At 36.6% G+C, this 23,429-nt stretch overlaps 1 protein-coding gene across 2 annotated transcripts in view; it reads right to left on the reverse strand.

Annotated features, from left to right (window-relative positions):
- LOC139979875 (uncharacterized) overlaps window positions 1-23,429 on the reverse strand; it is a 40,353-nt gene that overhangs the window by 12,902 nt on the left and 4,022 nt on the right. For both annotated transcript variants that reach the window (XM_071991057.1, XM_071991058.1), the window contains exons 3-14: window positions 14,252-14,445; window positions 12,951-13,105; window positions 11,961-12,019; window positions 7,532-7,621; window positions 6,377-6,439; window positions 5,445-5,563; window positions 4,970-5,075; window positions 4,410-4,475; window positions 3,588-3,686; window positions 2,719-2,831; window positions 1,569-1,695; window positions 861-983 (exon numbers count right to left, since the gene is read on the reverse strand). In XM_071991057.1, the coding sequence (XP_071847158.1) occupies window positions 861-983; window positions 1,569-1,695; window positions 2,719-2,831; window positions 3,588-3,686; window positions 4,410-4,475; window positions 4,970-5,075; window positions 5,445-5,563; window positions 6,377-6,439; window positions 7,532-7,621; window positions 11,961-12,019; window positions 12,951-13,105; window positions 14,252-14,445 (1,314 nt within the window). The remainder of the gene's footprint in view (window positions 1-860; window positions 984-1,568; window positions 1,696-2,718; window positions 2,832-3,587; window positions 3,687-4,409; window positions 4,476-4,969; window positions 5,076-5,444; window positions 5,564-6,376; window positions 6,440-7,531; window positions 7,622-11,960; window positions 12,020-12,950; window positions 13,106-14,251; window positions 14,446-23,429) is intronic.

The raw sequence follows: 23,429 nt of genomic DNA on the forward strand, positions 1-23,429 counted from the left end.
GAAAAACGTTCAAGTGACAGATGTTCGTCCTTTCTACACAATGTTGTGCATCTGGAAAAATCCCAACCTCATAGCAGGTTTCATCACAAAGACATCATTTTCGTTTCTAAAGCTTTTTGATATCTCATGAATGAATGGTTAAACTATCAATTATCACCTGTGTGTAAAAATAAGTTGGCCTGAGGTTTTGATCCTGGCAGGATCTTCTTCTGAGGCTAAATGAAAAGTTACAGTAACAGAAGGGATAAATACACGCACAGAATTCCATGTTCTGTGCGTGTGGGTGTCTGTATTCTGTGTGTATTTGTCCCTTCTGTTACTGTTACTTGTCATTTAGCCTCTGAAGAAGATCCTGTTAGGATTGCAACGTCAGGCCAACTTACTTTTACACATTCTCTTACACAGGCTCTTTAGTGAATAAGCAGTTTGCTAACAGTTTTATTTTATTTAATTATCATCTGTCAAAGCTATAGATCTTCAAACAATGGTATTTATAGTTATGAAAAATATTTAATGAACAGAGTTTGAACCTAGCATTGTGAAATATATCTGTCTTCCCCCTTTGAATGTTATGCTGAAAGCAACACCCCTCAAACAGTTCAAATAACTATTCTCAACCAATGCATAAAAACCCAAACTAACAACAACAAAAAGTAAAAATTAGGCACTATTATGAAATAAAAACATACTTTTCAGGAAAATACAATTTGTGACAGTACTTTCTTCTCAGAGTTAAGTCAGGTGTTGCATTGCAAAACATGTCATAATTTCTTAATTTCAAGACTTTGTTCAGAACAATGTATAATATCATAAATCAATGCTTATTACAAACAAACTCTGAAAAGAGGAACAGAACTCACTCTCTCGAGATCTTGACGAAGATGAACAAACATTTTCATCCTGGCGTGGAGATTGTACTCTTCACTGTTTTTGTCCTTGTCATCTTCAAGAGGAAAGTGGAGAAGCGGTTTGTTGAAACCAGACTGCAACAGGGAAAAAAACAAAATATAAACTTTATGAATATCTCGATAACTAATTCAAACCAATATTGTGAATCCTCAACAATGACTAATATTAAGATAAATAAAGAATGTTTGACAATGAAAAATAATTGTGGGTAAAATGGTATGAACAGAGAAGTGTATTTAATTCAAAGAAGGTGAACCTTTTGGATCTGCTACAGTTATTTCAATATCAACACATTACAGACTCTCCTACCAGAACATGCAAAGATGTTCCACACCGCTAGCCTGACCCCCGAATATCAACAAGTTAATAAAAAGTGCCTGCCAGTGTTCTTGTGGATCGGTTTACGTAAGAATTTACAAGAAGACAACTTATACTGCTCTCCATCGCACCTTTACAATCAAAGATACTTGAACGATGTTCAATGCGACATCTATGAGGGCTCCTTGGTAACCAAAAGGTAGAACCAGCTTCAACAGATAACAAAATCGGTTTCAGCCCCAATTCCTATATATGGAAAGTAGGCTTAAATAGATCCCTATGCTGTAAAACGTGGGACAAGTCTAGGCTAAATTATATCTCTGCTCTGAACTAGGATGTACCTTTCTCTTCAGCTTCCAGTATTCAAAGACTAAATCAGCAATCTCAATATCATCCTTGAAGTTCAAACTGGTGGCCACTTCTTTCAGCTTCACATATTTTTGAAACTCCTCCGTGACCCTCTGGATTCTGAAAAATTCAACGAACAGTTTCATGACAATATTGCAAAGTAAAAAAAGGTCTGATTTTTAACCATCAATTTAAAATACAAAATTCTCAATAGCATGACTGCATAGGCAAAAAAACTTGATGGCTCATACAGAATGACAGCATAATTTAATAACTTTTCCCAAATATACATTTTTCAGGCAGCTCAGAACTTAGCTCTAGGTATTTGGAGGGGTATCCTTACAGAAATTTTGCAGTTGAGTTGTTGACCTTATTTAAATAACTCAACTATCCTTAAAGGATACATAACCACAACCATTATGTATCTTTTGCTTATGTGACAGACACCTTTGTGAAGAAAAAACACTCCCAAATAATACAATTCAGAAAATCTTGGTCCATTTGGCAAATATCCTACTTCAATGTGTCATGTCTGGGAAATATCGTTAATTTTTAAATCTGACTTGACAAGGATCTGAAACCTTCTTCCCTCTCATATATCCCTTTCATATTTTCAAGGCAGAACTTTGCAGAATGTTGAGAACTTTTTTAAAAAAAATTTAGATTCAGCATTTGCAATACCCATCTCCATTACAGAAAATAAACATTGTGATAAATAAACAAAAACATAAGAACGATGAAGCAAGTGTGGCTCGATGATGTCATATTTAGACTTGATTAAGTCTTCAGCATTGTGAAGAAACATTAAATCTCTGATAGCTCTCACATGGAATAAGACTTTTCTTAGCTGTTTTGGGGAAATTGTTGATAACAGTTATGTCTATCACATGGACCAATGATGATGGGTTGATTAGGTTTGTGTCTCCTTTTCTGAAATGGGCAATTGGTTAAAGGAGACTGAAATACACCCATGATAGGGGATGTGTGTAATACAAATCTAACTTTCTCCTCACCCTGCCCCCACCCCCCGCCCCACCAGCAACCTCCCTCTTTTCTCTTGGATCCAGTGTTGAATTTGGTTAAGTACAAGTCCTTGCTTAAGAAGTAGTCCGATTTTTGCTAGGACAGATAATTCATGTTTACCTCACAGCTCTGGCATTTGCCTTCTCCTCTTCGCTTTTCTTCCTGGGAGTGGGTCTGACTGTTCCATCAAAAGACGGAGACCTCCTACCATTTGTATGCTTCAGACAAAAAGACTTAAAAGAGACCAAAGGATGAACGATATGAGTCATGTATTATCAAGCAATCACTAACAATACATTACATTTGTATGCTTCAGACAAAAATACTGTTAAAAGAGACCAGAGGATGAACGGTGTATGAGTCATGTATTTATCAAGCAAAAAATAACTGTACAATAAACAGATGACTTGGAAACATAATTTCATCTGATGCAGAATAACTGATTTCAAAATCAAATTTAAATTATGAGCACAAAGCAGAACACCACCAGCATTTGTCATAAGTAAAGTTGGGTTAGACTAAAATACTTGTTCTTTCAAGAATACAGAACCTTGGTTTTAAATGTCTACTTTGCTTTCAAATAAATATAACAATGAATGGAATCATAAAATATTCTCTATGTAACTCCAATTAACTGAAAATTATGGGGAAATGGCTAATTTTGATCATTTGGTTTCTTACTTTGAGAAAAACCCAGCAGGTCTGCTAAAACTGGAATAAATTACAACTCACACCGGGAAGCTTACTTAAACTAAATGCATGCGTAATCCTATTTATTAATGTGTACTTCGTGCATTACTAAAATGTGGTGCACACACAAGAGAGCATGCATTCCTTAAACCACCTCTATCAACATACATATTCAACAAGTCTAACATTCAGACTTACATCCCACACACCCCCTTTTAAATAATAATAGATAATAAATTATTCGAGACAGCCTGTTTTAAATGCTGATCAAATGTTTCACAACTGTGGTTTAAACTCACCCTAAATTTGACATCTTTATTTTCGTCTAATACTTGTTCCATTTCCAGACTTTGCTCCACACCACAGGTCACATGGTAGGCAGTCTTGCAAGTCTTCACCTGAGAGATAAGGAGAATTCATGCAGCTTAACCATGAAACATTATAGTGCACCTTAAAATCATATAACATGTTATATCAAATATTAAATGTAGCATTCACAACAGGACATAGCTTGACTTTTTTTTTGGGGGGGGGGCGGTGCCTGATAACAGATATTTGCAAACAACCCCCCCTTCGGACAGAACTGTGAGACAACAGATTGGCAATCCCTGCAGATATATAAACTTGCCTCCATACATGACAACATCTAACATAGAATATGCCAAAGACAGAGGATAGATAAATGAAAGCTTTTACTATAAATTCTTTGATCTAACATAAGATTAAAAACTTGCTAGATCTGTCTGTGTTTGCCTATCATTCAAAAGAAAACAAATTTTCAGGATTTTTCTTTTGGTTTTATCTGATGCTTTTTCTCCTTCATTCTTCCTCTCTCCACTCATCCAACCCATTCCTTAACTTGGTATACCACCATGAACTGAAATTTGTACTGCAAAAACAGTACAACTGTGTACCTTCTTTAGCTGAATGGTAACTTAAGAACTGTGATTCGTTGTTTATCTTTCCTTCCGCCCGTTCACTCTTTCTCTTTTCAAATTCAATTTTCATTAGCCCTACAACCTATCAAGGCCTTTTACACCTTCTACACACAAGAATATCCCTCCAAAATAAAATGAGTACACTGTTAAACTTAGAAGTAACTCAAAATGCAATATGCTTACAGAGCATTGGATGCAGGCACCCGTCCTCTCCCTACACAGATTGCAGATAAGTGCCCAGCGGCTTGGCTGTAAAAAACAGAGGAGAAGATGTCACAGAATACTATTAGTCATGTTTCCCTAAATAAATCCAGGTAGACTCTCATTCCTCAGAGTCACATGGGTTTAGGTAGTCTACCTTCATCCCATACCCCCACCACCCCCCCAACCCTGATAAACAAAGAAGGCATGGAAGACAACATTCATCAGGAACATGGATAACTATCACAACTTGATCACCAATATGCAAACCTCAATCATGTTTAAGCTTGAAACAGAACCGTTATGCAAGATAAATGCAATTACTGCACCTGTATTTGTGTGATAGCTTTCCAAACAAGGACCATTACCTAACAGGAAGATTAACAGATGAGCCCGATATAGGATTGAGATGCAGAATGACGGGAAAAGGGGGGGGGGGTTAGAATACCAGAAAAATTACTCTGTGTGGAGTTACTCTTAAGTACTGGTCACTATTTTGTCTTTTCAGATGTAAGTTGGTAAAAACAGAATGTACTACTCACAGGTATCTGTGATATTTTGGTAATCGGCTCCATCCGTTCTACATCCCCTATGCTGACTTCAGGGATCCACAGGGCGCAGTTGACATGGGCCCATTTGGTTCCGCTTCTAAAGTTAGGGGAAGATAGTGAAACATAAGAAATCAATTACTTCATTATCCCCTTATTATATATGCAAGTAGGACAATGATCGACATTGACATTGTTTTCATGTTGTCAGATCAAACTAAGAATCATGTCCTGGAAAGTTACAAACACTAAACTACAACAGTACGCTTTTACATCCATCAAAACTTAATAGCTTGTATTGCTTATAAATATACTGTTTCAATAACCCAACTTTGGAGGATTCCAACACATAATGAAACTTGTCTGCAACAAAACCCTTTTTTGTCTAACCTAACACGATTCATTGTGCTCTGTCATTATTACTGTGTAACGTGTCGGATATCGAATCAACAATTTAAGATGTTCTAACCGTGTGCTTTTCATTGCTCCTCCTTTCTTGCCACAGAGCATGCATTCCGGCTGAAGTCCGAGAGCGCAACAACGACACATCCAACTGCCCTCTGGGATTTTGATGACTCCATAACACGCCTGTGGGGGAATTTAATGACGATCATTAACAATAACAAAATGACGGCAGATCAATTCAAGTAAACCCCAAGATATCTGTTACAAATCGTCGATAAATCTTTGTTAAGTTTAGCTTGTGTTGAACTAGTCTAGAGATATTTTGTCATACTGTTTTTCATGTGAAGACAAAAAACATAAATTTAATGAATCAAACAAGCTGAACTTATACAACCCTGGTAAACATTTTGTGCATTGTTCTTCCAAAAACTCCTCCAGCTCATTTAATTCTTTTAACAAACAGCTAGTAATTAAATTAATCATTTATTAACGATACAAATGCCTATCCAGCATTGATATGCATCTTATTCTTTGCCTATCTGTATCTGCTAGGCAACTATGTAAGGCCTAAAGGGAAGTATTGATAAATGCTTTGAAAAAATAGTTGAATTTCTGTAGACATAAAAAAATATATTTGCCAAACTAAGGATTACTTTGTGACTGTATATTTGCATAGCAGGTGATATTTTAGTTTTAAGCAAAACAACTGCCTCAAGTTAACAAACGACAAACCACTTAAGAGTGGTAGACACCGCTCCAAATTTTCTCTACAAGCAAAACTAAGATAAAACCAAAAAAAACTAATCTTCCAATCATTGGGGTAAAGAGCTAAACCATTTTGCCTTGCAGCCAAGTTTTCCAGGTGTATAAAGAAAATATATTAATTTAATGTCAAAATCTGAACAAATCCAAACCAAATCATTATTACAACTGTCATAAATAAGTTCAGTTTGAAGAGAGGAAAATGGCAAGAAAAGCAATCTATGACATACTAACCTGATGAACACAGATATCACATTTGTCACAGAACACCATTTCGTTGCCATCTTCACTATCAGGCTGTTGGAGAAGTCACAAATATTTCCGTTAAATTAATAAACGAAATACAAAATACGAAATACGAAAACAACCATTCCTTGAGGTGAAAATCATCATGCGACACAAATAATATTAAATACCAGAGCACTATAAATTATCTGTGACAAAGTGGTATGTAAACAAGATAAGTATTGGAACCCATTTTTTTTCTAATCTTCTCATTTTGGACATTTCATGACTGATTCAATTTTAGCTATTTAAGATTTCACCCTACTGTACATTGAAATTGAAAAAAGAACAGACTAGTACTTTTTGTAACTATTCTGGACAAACTTCTAGTAATATTGTTGATGAAGCGATTTAATTCAGCAAGAATGTACCCTTCAAACATCTCATACATCATACAAGAATTGGTTCAACTTCTCCCTAGAAAACAGGATGAATATGTTTTTAATAGTGTTTAAAGGGACCAAAAATCAGGAACCGGGTACCCGAGAGCGGTTACCCATCGGGTATCCGGGTACCTGTAAAAAATTGTTTTTTCCACGAGTATCGCGATTTTCAAGAAATAACATATTGGATGCTATACTAGATGAATTATATTCTCGGGTGGGTACCCGGATACCCTGTGCAAACACTAGTCTTTTAAGAAGTTTAAAGTAGAAAGTACATGAAATATTTGATGTCTGAGATTTCCCGTGCAAACACTAGTCTTTAAGAAGTTTAAAGTAGAAAGTACATGAAATATTTGATGTCTGAGATACCCCATGCAAACACTAGTCTTTAAGAAGTTTAAAGTAGAAAATACATGAAATATTTGATGTCTGAGATACCCAGTGCAAACACTAGTCTTTAAGAAGTTTAAAGTAGAAAGTCCATTAAATATTTGATGTCTGAGATACCCCATGCAAACACTAGTCTTTAAGAAGTTTAAAGTAGAAAGTACATGAAATATTTGATGTCTGAGATACCCAGTGCAAACAATAGTCTTTAAGAAGTTTAAAGTAGAAAGTACATGAAATATTTCATGTCTGAGATACCCCGTGCAAACAATAGTCTTTAAGAAGTTTAAAGTAGAAAGTACATGAAATATTTCATGTCTGAGATACTCACAGCTCTGCAGACAGCGCAGCAAATGTCCTCATCATATTCAATTCCTAGACCTTCCTCAGTTTGTATGGCATGTTCTATGTTCTTCTGACACTACAAACAGAAAAACAACCATATTAATTATTAAATTGATACACACACCTCAAGCACAATTCTCACCAAAAGGGACAACATCCGTCGCTCGAGTCTGTTTAAACATCTTGTGCATATTTACGTTGCAAACACAGGGAAGTATTCGATCTACACATTGCTAACACTAACCAGGTGATACCACAAACAGGTTTTTAAATAGTCACCCAGTTAACATTAGATACCACTTCAGGACTAAAGTCTCATAATCAATTCATTTAATGATGTTCACTGGTCACGTTTTTAACTTCAAATACTGAAAAAGACAAAATTCCTGTCTTATTCTTGTCGTGTGAAGTACAGTACCGCTCACGTATAACTCGCGTAGACGTATACTCTACGTTTATCTACGCGATTATACGCGATTACACGATGTTATACGTTTCTGTACGCGACTTTCTACGCGGTGTCTACGCGGCGTCTACGCCGTGTCTACGCGGCTTAGGGCTTCGCTTCAGTGCACCTGAATAGGGATTATACGCGCGTAAAGACGTACAATCTCGTATAATCTGTAAACGTGGGATATTCTCAGCCGCTTTATATAGCAGAGCTTCTATGGGTTAGAATAAACTGTGATGCAGAAAAGAGTCGGTAAACTCAACATCAAGTAATGTCTCCTAAGCCTTTCCAAAATATTCAACCACAGAGTAAGCATATACTTAAGCCGTTAAGAATAGGAGTAACAAAGAAAACAGCGCTACTAGAAGTACAAACGATCGATACAATCAGTGCAGGAAAACTTCAGCAAGGAAACTTTATCAATTACAATGTGCACCAGTCTGTTAATATTTATACGAGTTCCTCCCGTTGGGCATTAAATTGAATGTAGGTAACAATTAATGAGAACAAGGTAGGCCTTGGCCTATCCTACCTTTTAGCCTTCATCGAAAGTTACGCCGTATATGCCTCGCAAGAAAACCACGATAACCGTTTAACGAAAAAAACAAAACAATATTTGAACTTGAAGATCTGACTTCCCCCAAAAGCAATGACAAGGTTTTGGTTAGGCCTACTATTAAAAAATATTTTCAGAAGAAAACCCTTACGATTTTTTCCCACAAATATTGAGGCTTAGGTATTGGTGCTTCCTCACAATCAAGGAGCCTCCAAGAATTTCGCTCCGCTTACGTAAAATCTATATATATATAACACGTGGAAAGACCCGATTTTTTACACACATAATTCCCATTGACATTAGTCACGGAACATAAATTGGTCATCGACATTCGAACTTGCCCAGGTTCACTTCACCATGAGAACGAAAGAAGTTTTATCAGTCGAAGTTTATGATTGGTTGCCTTTTTAATAAAATGTTATCGTTAACACAAACATAAGCGACTTTGGATACTTTTCCTACTGTATATGTAGCGTTTCTATTTTGCACTCCTGGCACGATGCCAAACAAAATATTTCGAAATGCAGTGTATTGCTTTTTCCACAAGGGCCATTGCTGGTATGTTATATTGAAAGTACATAGGCCTGGCCATTCAGAAAGTGTTGAAAAATCGTGTAAGGTGAATTAATGATTTGAACAAAGTCAAAGGTGATACAACTTTGAACACAAAATTGCTGCGAAGAAATATATTGAAGTAACGTCATGTTTTGACAAAAGCATTCAATGTACAATAACTATTTACTAACCTTTTGAAACAAAAATTCAAGCAGAAGGAGTGGGGAGCAGTAACACGAAATAAGAGAAATATCGACATATTGATGATAATGGCCATCGGTATATCTTATCCTGGTTCTAAGTGGCTTCCGTTCAACAAAAATATCGTTTTACCTAGGCTCAAAACGTCGCACAAAATATTTTCAAAACAATGGTACACATGAAGTAATCCAATAAATCCCAGACTGAACAACGAATATAAATACGGTACACTACAGCATCGTTACTTTAATGTTTACCTCCTGCCGACACAACCGAAAATGTTTAATGTTTAATATGTAATACGGAGATACGTATTGAACTTTTTTTTTAAAATAATTTCAATGTTTTAACATGTCACTCCCGTAGCGCCTTAAAAGTTGCTAAGCTTTTTATTGATAACGCCGAACGTACCGCCATTACCAGACACACAAGGCGCCACGAAATGTAACACTGTTTAAAAAGTCGGAAACATCTGAAAGTACTAGTAATATGCAAATGTTACGAACGTTTTACCCCTACGTTAAGTGTATTTTTTCTCACCGTTCAATCGTCCGGTTATTTTCCTTTTTTTTATCTTCAATGGTTATCGAAGTTTGTTTTTGACAATGAGGAAATGTTATTCGCAAAATTTGAACACATTGAGAAACAAATCCCAGGGCGTAAAATCTCACGAACATAATTGTACTTCCAGGAATCCAGGGTAAAGCTCGTTGCTGCAAAGGTTGAGCTCACACGCGCTAAGCAAGGTACCTGGGAGACTGCTTGGGCCACCCCTCCTCTCTTACGAGACGGGTTAATATAGTGTCGCACGTTTTTGGCAGTTTGCCAGGGTTGTAACAACTCCTTGTTAGGTCAGAATGGAATGCAAATTAACAGGTGTCAGGCTTGTGAGCAGAAACCAGGACATGACCTAGATTTCCAGGGTAGTCAATATTCCGCGCGCGCACCTGCAGTTGGGATATTTGGTGATCACGTTTTAGTACGCATGACATAGGAAAACGAAAACCTCAAATGAAACTTACTGTTGGAATACGTGGATTTTACTCTTCTGATGTTCGGTTACAACTGGTTCTTATAATGTCAAGTTGAATGGAGCTGGTAAGCATCTTAGCGCCATTTTAAATTGTGCTCGAACACTTTTGTCATGACCAATCAGTCTGTGGATCCTAAATGTTTTTTATTTGGCAAACGGGCATTCAAGGGAAAAAGTCATGCAATTGGAAACTGTTTTCCTACATTCTAAGAAGTATAAGTTTTTTTTACGTAACACCTCTTTTTTTGTTCAAAGTTTTGTTTTAGCCTAGGCCTAGGCCTACTCAAATCAACTGAGGGAGAACAGGATGTTCAATGAAGGTGTACATACTTTCATATGAAAGGTCCGCCGTTTTGCGGCAAATTCTCTGCCTCTTTCAATACATATTTCCCAATAAAACATTTCTTGCGACAAAGAATTACCATACGTTTGAGTTGTTCTTTTTTTTTTCAAATAAAATACTGTTTCTCGTACGAAATCTGAAAAAAAAACGGGCGGCCATTATTTTTTCTTTTCATTGCTTTAATACTAGTTCGGAATACGTGGCTTCCTTTACAAAATATTATTTAATGATAGTTTAGATTGCTTGTAATCCGAATAGACACCCGGGAATTCAGGAAAAAGGAGGCCCCTTGTGCGGGCGAAAAACATGTTTTGTTTTTTACCGGCCCTGCTTCAAAGTTGTTCGGTGGAATTTTTTCTTTTCATTCCAACGAACCAACGGTAAATTAAATAAAAATTGACAAAGAAACGCTTAGTAGTACTTTATTATTTCTTCAAAATGTTGACAACTATTCAAAGTAAACTAATCCTCCGTGGAACAGAACCTCTACAACTGAAAAATAAAGTCGGGGAAAGAAACACTGAATAGAAACCCAATTAACAAAAAAAATTCTATGCCATCAAACACTTTACCTTCGTCCCCTTCGCTGCAAAGTGAATATCACCTCTTAAACTACGATGTAAGAAACGGCTGTTTTAAACATCTCACTAACTCTTTCGGCGACTTTAATCCCTATTCATTGAGCACAATAGCATTTCCTGCGTATAAACTCGTAGAGGGATTATACGCGGTGTCTACGCGGCCTCTACGCGGCAATTTCTTTGTCAACGAGTTTATACGCGAGTGTACGTGTTTATACGTGTTTATACGATTCTGTGCGCGTACACATGTCCAGTTATACGTGAGCGGTACTGTAATACTGACATAGGGCCAATTTTTGAAGGAATTTTTCTGGTTGTCCCAGGGACAACCAGGCCGTGCATATTTTTGTCGGAAAAGCAAAATTTGGTTGTCCGAAAAAATGTAGCAATAATGACAATGACCAACATATACCTTGTAGGAGAGATGCGTAGGTTGGAGAATAGAAGAGCAGCTTTTGGGCATGACACCAGTTTTTGTAAATATTTGGGGATATTAGTTACAAGGCAATCTGAATTTGATGTAAACAACTAGTCTTCGGCTGGTCGACCTCCGCAGCCGAACAGATATTTGGATCATCCCGGTGGACCAGACTACGATTAAAAATTTAAAAATAGGGCGACAAAATATTCAGCAACTTTAGTACATACCACCAGTCGACGCAAGCCAACCTATTTTATTGACGCTTTAAACTTACCTGGATTTCACATTGCTCTATTATTTTTTCCATGGTCAGTTCATCAATCGGGGTATCTCCTATGAAGCACAAAATAGAAACGGGAAAAGTTAAAGTCATTCCATCGACATGAAATAACGACACAAACAGTTGCACTGTAAATATCCGTATGCATCCTACAAATTAATGATTTATCCAAAGACTATATCATCTCGCACGTGATGGTAACTTTGGGTAGTGTTTAGCAGGAATGACAAAAGTCTAAAATTTTCATTTTTTTAAAATATATAACACAGAGGGAGTAAATGAAACATTAGTCCGACTCTTAAAATGAGGAATGTAGTCGACATATATAAAATGCATTTTATGCTGACAAGATTACCAGAGCATACTAGACACGGTAGAATGCGGTGCTTAGGTTGTGGGGAGACAGGTAAGTGGGGAACGAAGTAAATATTGGGCAATAAATTGTGATGTCATGCATGAACAACTCATCAGGCTTTCACTGTTTTTGTATCTTTTGTGTTTTTACATTGATGCAATCAGAGCCTCATCCACGTTTAAATCAATGTTTGCCGACCATGTTTACTGCACCAACAAGATACAACATAATTTATAACATGCTGTCACACAGTATTAAATTATTTTCCAACGTTATGTAATCACTCCAAGACAGAAAAGGAGAGCAGTTGTTGAGTTTTGTTGGTGCAGTCTGTGGATGACATCAAACATTGATTGCACAATGAACACAATTACATAAAGTGAAAAAAAAAGGGAGAAAACTGCAACACATTTGTATCTCAGCAATGGAGCAGGCTACAAAGCCGGGAGTTAAATCAATATATGCTTCATGTCGCAAGAAAGTTTACTGCTGAGTAGAGATTACCTTAACAGATTACATAAATCCAGCTCGCAGATAATCTCGACTATTTGAATATATTCCTTCCCACCAACATAAAAATTAAAAGCTGATGAGTTTAAGATCGGTTTCCCTGAACCATGTAAACTTACCCATATCCTCCCTCTCCCTGTTAATGATATGCAGCCACTGGATGTCCACTTCATCTAAATCGTACTGACAAGTGGCCTCAATCTGCCTCTGCCGTTCTTCGGCTTGCTTCATTTGTTCTTCCGAGCCACTGTAACACTTGATGAGCTTGTCAGGGCTGCAAATAATTAAAAATCAAAGAGGTTAATTTCAAGCGTCAATGGGAGATCGTATAAATAAACCAGACTCTGGGCAATCCGTAAACATCGGAGAGATAGAGAGTTAGCAGCTCTCCGGGTTATGTACCTAGACGCTACTTGACGGATGAACGTGCGAAGAAAGGTCACCAACCGATTTAACCTCAAAACTTGACAAGATATATGACACTTCAAGTTTCAAATAGAAGTTATTTAGAGTTGAGATATATTTTAAAAACTGTGATAACAATTCTGCGACACTCATTAGCATTCATACTTTGACCCTCAACTCTAAACTCTATGAAAGTATCTGGAATTAGTGTTCAGAACCTAATTCAGGGAATAATTTATCAGGTATCCAAATGGATCGACTGCAAGACAAGTGCAAAGATAAAACAGTTTTATTGTACACAGGGAACTGTAGTATTTTATAAGAGACAAAAGTCCAGAGCCTTCAACACTGCTTCAAGTACACAAAGTTTGAACACTTAATTATTTCCTGTGATTTATCCAGTGTCACATAGTAAAACACTACATGCAAGATGGTCAAAGTGCGAAACAAATTTTGCAGAAATAGCAGTTCATATACACAGGAACCATGGAAGTTTTTATCAGAGACACACATCAGAGCCTTCAAACACTGCTATGTACACAATATTTGAGCAGTGAATTAGTTCCTGTAATTTATCAAGTTCCATAAAGTTAAACACTACATGCAAAATGGTCAAAGTGCTAACAATTGTGCAGAGACACATAGCAGTTCCTATACACAGGAACCATGGATGTTGATATCAGAGGCAAACATCGGAGCCTTCAAAACTGTTTTGTTAAATATGAACACTTACTATCCACTATATGAAAACGCATGTGTAGACACTTTGGATGGTAGAATGAGAAGGAAGGGCAACGACCGGAGGAGTCGGTCGTTGAGGGTGCACAGTGTTAAAAGATTACCAGGGCATACTAGACACGGTAGAATGAGGTGCTAAGGTTGTGAGGAGACAGGTAAGCGAGGAGCGAAGTAAATATGTTAAATATGAACACTTAATTTCTCCCTGTTGATTAAATATTTTTCTCCTTCTTGTCAAGCCCAAAATTTGCAAGCACTGTTTTTCCTTGGTACTTACATTTTGAATGTGCCAGAGTCCTGCATGAGGACTTCAAAGAACTGTGGGTCATTGATGGAAGTGTCGTCCACAGGAACCTGGACGCCTTTCTCCCACTCCTGCTTCCATTGGTCCTGGATGACCCAGTATTCCTCCTGTTGCAGCTGGTAGGAGTCGGGCAGCTTCATAGCACTGATGAGGTCTTTGCGGAAGACCTGGAGGGGCAAAGCAGAGATAGTTGAGAAGCGTTGTCAAAGTTACACGTTACAAGTTTAAATTTGAGAGGGAGAGTTAGAGGATTGTGTTTCTTGAATTACTGACCAAAATGTGATAATCAAGGGACTTTCCCTGATTGATGTAAACCTACTGTAGTGCATAGCAGACTGCTACTTTCTGTAGACTGTGTTATAGGGAATCATTTCTCCAGTAAGTATGGCATTGCAAAATGCTATACCAAGTGGGCAAACTGCTATACAAGTCCAAAGATGTACAGCAGTTTTTGTAAGCAGGAACTATAGTATTTCATAGAGAAAACGTTCATATCTTCCAAAAACTGTGACACACAATTTGAAGTATAAAATAATTCCTGGTTTCCTCTGTTGAACTAAATGACCTTTGACCTCAGCCAATTATAATGCATCTATTTTAATCACTTAGGGAAAGCTACATACAGTACTAAGCTGTGCTTTTTGATTTATCATCTACACACTAAGTACTGTACTGTATATCAGTCTGAACTTACAGAAGTACGTACTGTAGGTGTTTTGAATTAACGTTAACAAAGTATTTCACATGCTGCCCTTTGATGACCTTTGACTACCTTAAAGGATCTTTGACCTCTACCAATTATGACAGATTTCTTAAGAAATTAACAAATACCAAGTATGAAGTCCAACCAAATTTGAGTTATTGTATTTACAAGCATACATGTGTTACATGTATGCACATAAAGACATTCAGCAGATACACCATACTGTACCATCAACAAGGTTTCTTTTGCCTAAGTGGTAAGAAATCTCTAAGTGAGATAAAATGCTTCAAGTGTGTCACTGTTGTGGAATACATTCTTTGGTTTATTGCTAATGATGGTGCAGTATATGAAGGAATTATGAAGTAATCGTAGCATTAAACATTCATATTGAAAGGAGCTCACTTTTTGGCGCAGACACCCGAAGTGGAATTCCTAAAATATATATATTGGTCTTTTTTACATTTATTTTGGCCTGAAGACTTTTTATTGATGGAACTGATATTACTACTGCACTGGTATGCTTTGCGAGCTTACAATTGGAAGCATTTTGTGAGCTGCATAAATTTATAAACAGCCTTAAAAATTTAAAATATTTCAAATCCCCCTATCTTAACCCATTAGATCATGTCCATGAAAATTAGTAACTGAACCTTACACTTTCTCATACAGTACTGTTCCTACAGTATAGGCAGGTTGTACAAATGTTACTATGTAGCAGAATTGCACATACAGTATATATTATGTATGGGTGGTAACCAGCTCACTTGCAGTAAGTATTCTATATTACACAGTGCAGCTGTTTCTTCAGCTTCAATGTACTCAGCAAACCGGGATTACTGTAACATGTGGTTGAGTAGTAGTGAGATTACCAGAGCTAACTGTCTTAACTATGTTAAACTATTGTATTGTGAGACACTTTTATAAAATCAGAAAAGGTCAGGTTACTTCCCATGGTGAAAACTGTGCAACAGATGGCTACCATGTTTTCAACCCTGTGTACAGTATAGGATTCCCTCAACCTTAAGTCCTGCATCTACAGTATGCAAGATTCTTTATAGGACTTTCCTCTGGGTGCTAGCAATGCACTATCTTTGGAGTGGAGTGTTAGCAATGCACTTTCTTAGGAGTGTTAGCTCAGTGGTTAAAGCTGGTGCCTTTCAATCATAAGGTCCCGAATTCTAGTCACTCCAAGATTAATGTATGTTGTCCAGTTACAGAGTTGTTGACAATTGACAATTCAAAATCATGGACGTTAAATATGAATCTAAGAGACTGACTTCGGTCAGCTTGCGGCTTTGATAAGCCAATGAGGCTTCTTCGCGAGTACCGGCTTGCAGGAGGATCTAAATACATCTTAGAGTTTCTTTATATATACTGTTTACAGACACTCTATTCAAATGAACTAGAAATAAGTCTACAAACATGTATACATATACGGCTATATATATGGCTGGGATTAAGTCGTTGAAGCATACATTACAGTACACTAGTTCTGTACATCAATTTCATTCACCAATCAGATTCATTAGGGCACTTATGATTCTGGTAATACTCCCTTTTTATTGGTCAACGGACTTAACGTTGAATAAAAACTGTACTGCTCTTGTTTTAAAAACTACACATTATACTATATGTATACTTCTCCACATTATTCAGCTACTGTTTGCAAAACTTCATGATCTCCATAAATTGACAGCTAAGTTGTACAGTGTAACTGTTTCTGGTGCAATCTGACTACTATAGTCTGCAGATTAAGTATTTACTTTCAAACCAACCTGTGATGCTTAACATTGTCCAATATTCAACATACTGTACAAAACAGCATTAAGGAATTGATTGATTGATTGATTGATTGAGTTGGTAACTAATACTGTGTACTGGGATGACTGTTGATTCTATATATATACCGCAGAGCCACATTACTGTCCTGTAAGGTTACTCATACTACTGAACGGTACTTGTGAGGAAAAGTTCACTCAAGTTACTCAACCACTATGTGACAGACAGTGGGGGAGGGGTAATACCAAAAACAAACCAAAAGTTACTATAATTCATTCAATTTACAAGTAATTTAATTAAAGCATAAAAATGGCACATGTATGCAGTAATTAATGTGCACAGATGAAAGGGTCAGTAGAGTAGAGTGCACATACAGTAGCTATATATATTCGATATTCAATCAATGTACTGCAATTTACAAAATGTGTGTATTCGGTTGACGTTGGCCCTCTAGGCCACACCTGTTAAACATGTACAAGCAACCCTTTTTAATTACGGTCGCCATGGTCGCATTGGCGACCACAATTCTCGGCTGGCGATGAGAATTTCTGGAAAAAATTAATGCTAGTCGCCAGACCTATTATACTGTGGCGATCAGTTTTTGCAACTGAAAATTTCACCATGATGAATTAAAATTGTCACGAAACTGTTCAAAATTTTAAAATGACAAGTTAGAGTAGCAATATTATGTGATAAAATGAAAAGAGATTTAATCTGTCTTACAATCTTTAAAAAGTTTAACTTACAACACTGTCGATATTATGAAACAAACTACGTTCGGCAAAGCCCTGTTTCAAGACTGCCTAACAATGAACAACGTGCACTATACGTACATCAGTTTACAACTGCAGTGTTTAACCCTGGTAGGCTACATGTGCAGCAAATTTTACCAGGTACTTTGTCAAGCAAGTTGCAACCCCCTGTCTAACACCTGTTTGTTAACATTTTTGGAACGTTTCCAAAAAACTTTTCATGGAGTAAACTATTTTGGCTCCACTCTAGAATTAATTAGGTCAGTCAGTAAAGGATCGGTAAAGTTATGCGAAATATTATCTTAGACGTTTAAGAAAAGTAGGTAAATATCCCCGTAACATGAAGGTAAGTAAAACACACCTCAAGCCAACCGACACCTCCGCATGAACAAAACAATCTTTTCCCCATGATACATGAGGCACAGTCTATACCATACATACATAGCACGATATCATAGCCCCGATAGCTACGGTATGGTCATTTATAAAAGTAAACCTTGCAATTCCATATTTTAGGCCACTTTGCATGATTAACTAAATGCTAAATATTGTTTCCATGTCCTTGTAGAGAACGACAACTTCGCAAAATACAATTTATAGTTGTGTTTTTGTTGTTACGTGAGATCCGTAACCGACGAAGTGGTTAGGCTATTTACCATACACTTAACTGTGGTAGGATAATAATTTTTCCTTTTTTGGTGGAAATTCTAGAAAAACTTTCTTTTTCCCCCGCTTAACACCAGGTGTGGTCTTATGGTTAATTCATAAATGGGTGTACTAGAGCCTTGTTTACATGACATTTGTTGCATTTAGCACGTTATGCCAGTTTCGCGTGAATTTTTTGAAAGTATTTTGCTCGATCTTTCGTAAAATTTGAAAGGTGTACCAACTTACTTTTCGTACACAATTGGTAATTTCTCTACTGATTTTCAGAGTTTTGTTCTCTATACAGTGAATGTTGTAAAGGACGGGTTTTAACGAAGTTCAAAAGTCAGTAAATGAAGTTGATAAACTTGATTTCTTTTCAACTTTCTTAACCATGGAATGCTAGAATAACATTTACACATAAAACGGAGAAAGGATAATTGCATTTTTTTCCCACATTTATTTCAAATTTCTTTCACAAGAAGTTATCGTCATTTGTTCAATCCCCAAAAAATATCGTCTTGAAAAAAAATTATCGCGATAATAATAATTTTCGATACATCGCCCAACCCTATTATCCTATACGTCTTTATACGATTCTGTGCGTGTACACATGTACAGTCTAGTGCTACTCGATGTTGAGCCTAGGCCTAGTGTTTTTTATACTAATATTTAGCATATCAAAGTGGCGATCACATTTTCATTCTGGACGACCAGAATTTGGGAAAAACTTAGATCTAGTCGCCACAGGATTTTCCTCCTGGCGACCTCATTCACTGGGGAATTAAAAAGGGTTGTGTACAAGTACATGTTATAAAACAAATTTGTTAGAATGTCATGTCAGGGGTTCATCGCAACAAACGAAGACCTACAAATTGAACATACAGCGCTGAGTGCTTGATAGAACTTTACCATTTTGGTAGGTTACTGTAGATAGATGGGTAAGGGCATGTTTTGACTGCATATAAAGTAAGAGTCTAATTCTGAATGAATTAAAAATGTTTGCCAATTCCAGAAAGCTTGTTGCTACTGAGTGATACAGCTCAGCAGATACTGTACGACTGTCTACAGTACATAGCTCAGAGCTGCCGGCACGCACTGTACAGTACCGACATATTGTGTACTAAGCAGCAGCTCCAGGGATCCCTCAGTGCTGAATACCAGACAGCACAGACCCAGGTCCTTTCCCTTTCTTCACAATACAATGTACAATAGAAAAGTATGAATCATTTTGACAATGTCAAATAGACAACACAATTATATATAAGTTGTGTTTCATGTGCGTGTGTGAATTACTTCCTCTAGAAATGCCTGGTCTCATTTGGTCGTCTGCTTTTTAAATACAGTTCCCTTGGCATTTAAGGTGCCTGTGACTTTTTTTTTAAACAATTTAAAAGTAAAGCAATTGTGACTTAAACTGTAATTTAAGTAAAAAGAATTTACTTGAAGAGATGGACGGCATTAACAGAGTGGATGTACAGTACAGCACAGTTGAGTATTGTTGAGTATTGAGTATTGTTGAGTATTGTTGAGTATTGAGTATTGTTGAGTATTGATTATTATTTAGTATAACTGAAGGCACACAGTGCCAAAGTGCATGCAAACAGAACAGCCTTTAAATTATCTACTGTATATTATACAGTAGAGTTATTACAGTATTGCTAGATGTTTCCAAATGATTGGAATTAAACAGCAAGTTTGATATCTTACACTTAAACATGATCTTGAAGAACTGTATAACAGTACTGTAGTCAGGCTAAAGGTCTAATTCACTTTAATACGAAACCAAGCGCTTCAAAAATTGACAAATTGATTCATGACGCTTTTTAAGTTAATTACTAAATGAACATTAAATGTTCGTAAGGTCTACAGATGGTAAAGTACTCTACAATTTCAACGACCATTTTGCAAGTAAACTTGTACTAAGTCTGTGAGTTTTTATTGACTTCGACCCTTGAATGGGAAGCAGAAAAGGGAATTAAAACCTGGGCAGATTATCTAGCTAAACAACAAACATACTGTAGTAGGATAGCTTATCACTGCACACTATTACAACCATGGTGTACCATATTACTAAATGCATAACATTTACAGCATATTATTATATGCTGTAAATTGGCAATGTTCACTAACATTGCTTCCACTATTCACTTAACCACACTACATTATGAAGTTGGAAAATACATATTCTGACAAGAATATGTGTGATATGCATATATCTGTACCGAAATATACAGTATCCATATCTCTGGGATCTCCCTGTCAAAAAAAAAGTAATGTTTCTTTCAGGTTGCTGCAGGAAATGACATCATTCCATTGTTACAGTCATACAGGAAGTGCAGTCCAGATTTATGGTCCTTTGGTTTTACTTCATGATTCTCTAAATGTCAATTGTCCCCTTCCACCAAAATGTTTTCATGGTGTTTCAAATGTTGTTTTTTTCTTTCAATCTGGCTATCTTTTTTTCCCTGTCAATTCATAACATTACACAAACTTTATATAAGTTTCTGAAAGAAGTGCCATCACAAACTCATAAAACTGGTTGAAAAAGTTCCACAACATACGGGGGGACTTGTTTTATGGTCAAACTATGTTCACATCACATACTGTGCAGTACTACTGTATGTTATACTGAGTTAAATACTGTACTTACTACTTTACAAAATAAAAGTAATACCAAAAATGTGCCATGTCAAATTTCTGATAACTATTTACTTTCAGGTCTATTTATACAAACGAAATTGCAATACTCATTTACAAGGAAGTTGATGTTACCATTTTAACCTTGGCACTGTGAAGACATTCCTTCAAACAACATACTATAGTGTAAACTATTGGGCTGCACTGTGTCATATCGTTGCAATGTCTTGGTTTCTCAATTTGGATTCTTGACTCCGGTCACAGGGGAGGTTTGAAAACAGGAAGGAAATGGTCACAGAAGGTATTATTTTGGCTCAACTTCAAACCTCTTTTATAACATAATTTACATAGTATATATATGCAGGGATCGCACTTTTGAAGTGGGGCATGTTTACAACATCTGGATTGAACCAATCTAGGGTACAGTACTGTATTTAGCAGCCAATCAGAAGATCTCAATTCAGGAGTGTCATTTCAAATAAGACTCATTTGTCATTTGCTTAAATAGACAGTAGTGTCCCGCAGAACTAGTCCCTACACCAAGGCACAGCGACAGAATGTCAAGATACAAATTAAACAACCCCACCAAATCTACTGTAAATTTACTGTCCTGAATGAAAACCATTTCATTGGTGGACACGAAGTACTCGGTGGATAAAGAAAACTTACTATGCTGAATGCAAGCCAACTTTTCATTTCTTTTCATTCTCTATTTTTCTCCTCGTTTTGTTGGAAGTGGGGGAGGGATGGATGGATGAAAAATCTATGTTGAATTTTGAATGAAGGGGAGGGACAAGTGGTGGTGAAACATAAGTTGGGGTCTAGTGGGCATGCAGTGCTGACAGAGCTACCAAAGTTTCCAGGGTTACACAGACGGGGAAAGCATATTAATCTGAATGAAGAAGGGGTAAGAGAGGAGGGGAGTAAAACCCACTTTTTATCCACAGGTTGTATTTTAAATTACCTTGTACTGTCTGCATTCACATTTTAGATTGATGATGCTCTTTATACTGGTTTCACATTTGTTCTAGGTTCACATTAACAGGTGTCAAGTTTAACTTCCAGGAGGGTTAGCAGTGATCCGGACACAACTTTAAATAAATTTGATTTGAGCCACTGTTTGTAAACAAAGAGGGGCTTTCTTTACTCAAACTCTAGATGCATTATTGTACGAGGACTCCATCCAGGTGAAGATTGACGATAAAATGTCATATTATATCTAAATTAAACTTCACACTTTAAGCTTTAGATACCAAATTTGCATACACGTGCGACAATTTTGACAAATGGGGTGGTCCTGCCCACCTTTGCGTACATCATTATGCCAGTGAAAACTTAAAACCCACTTCTACAGTACTTGCGTATTACCTTCATTTGTCTTAATATTTATTAATACAGTATCACCCTTGAAGCTCATATATGCTTCCTCTTTCTCTTTGGTGTCATGTTACCAGTGCTGGTGAGAAATGTCCAAATGCCTTTGCTTGGTACAAAACAATACCTTCAACTTCAAGGCTTCGATGCGCAACTTAGTCTGACTAATGAAAAGAGGGTTACATTGTACAGTCATAAAGACTGATATAGCCATTTATTTTGACGTTGTACAGTATTAAACTGTACATTCCACAGGGTGTACAGTAGTTTCTTATTAGATGAGCCCCCCCCCGCCCCCATCCCGAACCACCAAAGGACATCCACAGTTAGTACAGAACTGTTTCTTCTTCTTCTTATAGGATGACTTTAGACACAAAATTAGCGTTTTATTTGTTGTAGAACGTTAACAACCACTTCTACCAGTCCAGGTTGTACTTGTTAGGATAATTTTAACTTTTGAGAAGGTAACTGGACTGTTTATTTTTTATATATATATATATATATATATATACATATATATATATATATATATATACATATATATATATATATATATATATATATATATATCACAAACCATTAGACTAGTTTTTCAGATCTATGTTACACAATACTCAATGGGAAAATATAACACTTTTATGGACTCAAATGTTTTGTTTATAATGTGTTACCCAAGTTGACAAGGACAGATGGTGTTGGATGTCATCCAAGGATGCTCTGTTGTTTCATATCATATCAAAGTTAAAAGCGCATCTTACAGATCCATCATAAGATATTATAAAACAATGGATCAATAACAAAGGCCTCTACTGAGGAGCAAAGGTCATCATCTAATTAGCATTAAAGGAGCATCCCATAGATTAAGAATAGTTTAAAGGCGAATACCTTGAAATTCAGAACAGCTCGAGACCATTACTAGGACTAAAATCTTCCCCTTTTTTGCTTGAGCTATGACATATCCAAACAACAAGTCTGCCTAAAAACATCCTTTAGGAGTTTCTCACCATTTAAAAATACTTCACGACATGAACAAGCATAATGCTAGACAGGCCTTGACAAATATCTTCCAATGCAGTTCGCCAATTGGGGGCCGTGACTAAACATCTACTCGCCAAAATGTAACATTCACACGACTCTATGATCACTGTTCAAGTCTCCATACTTGTCTCCATACGTAAAGTTAGTATAGTAAAAAAAAAAAAAAAAAATACTTTCTATAAACTAAGGTTAGGCAGATACATGGCACACTTGGCAGGAA

Source organism: Apostichopus japonicus, chromosome 14 (assembly GCF_037975245.1).
Source record: "Apostichopus japonicus isolate 1M-3 chromosome 14, ASM3797524v1, whole genome shotgun sequence".
Taxonomy (NCBI): Eukaryota; Metazoa; Echinodermata; class Holothuroidea; order Aspidochirotida; family Stichopodidae; genus Apostichopus; species Apostichopus japonicus.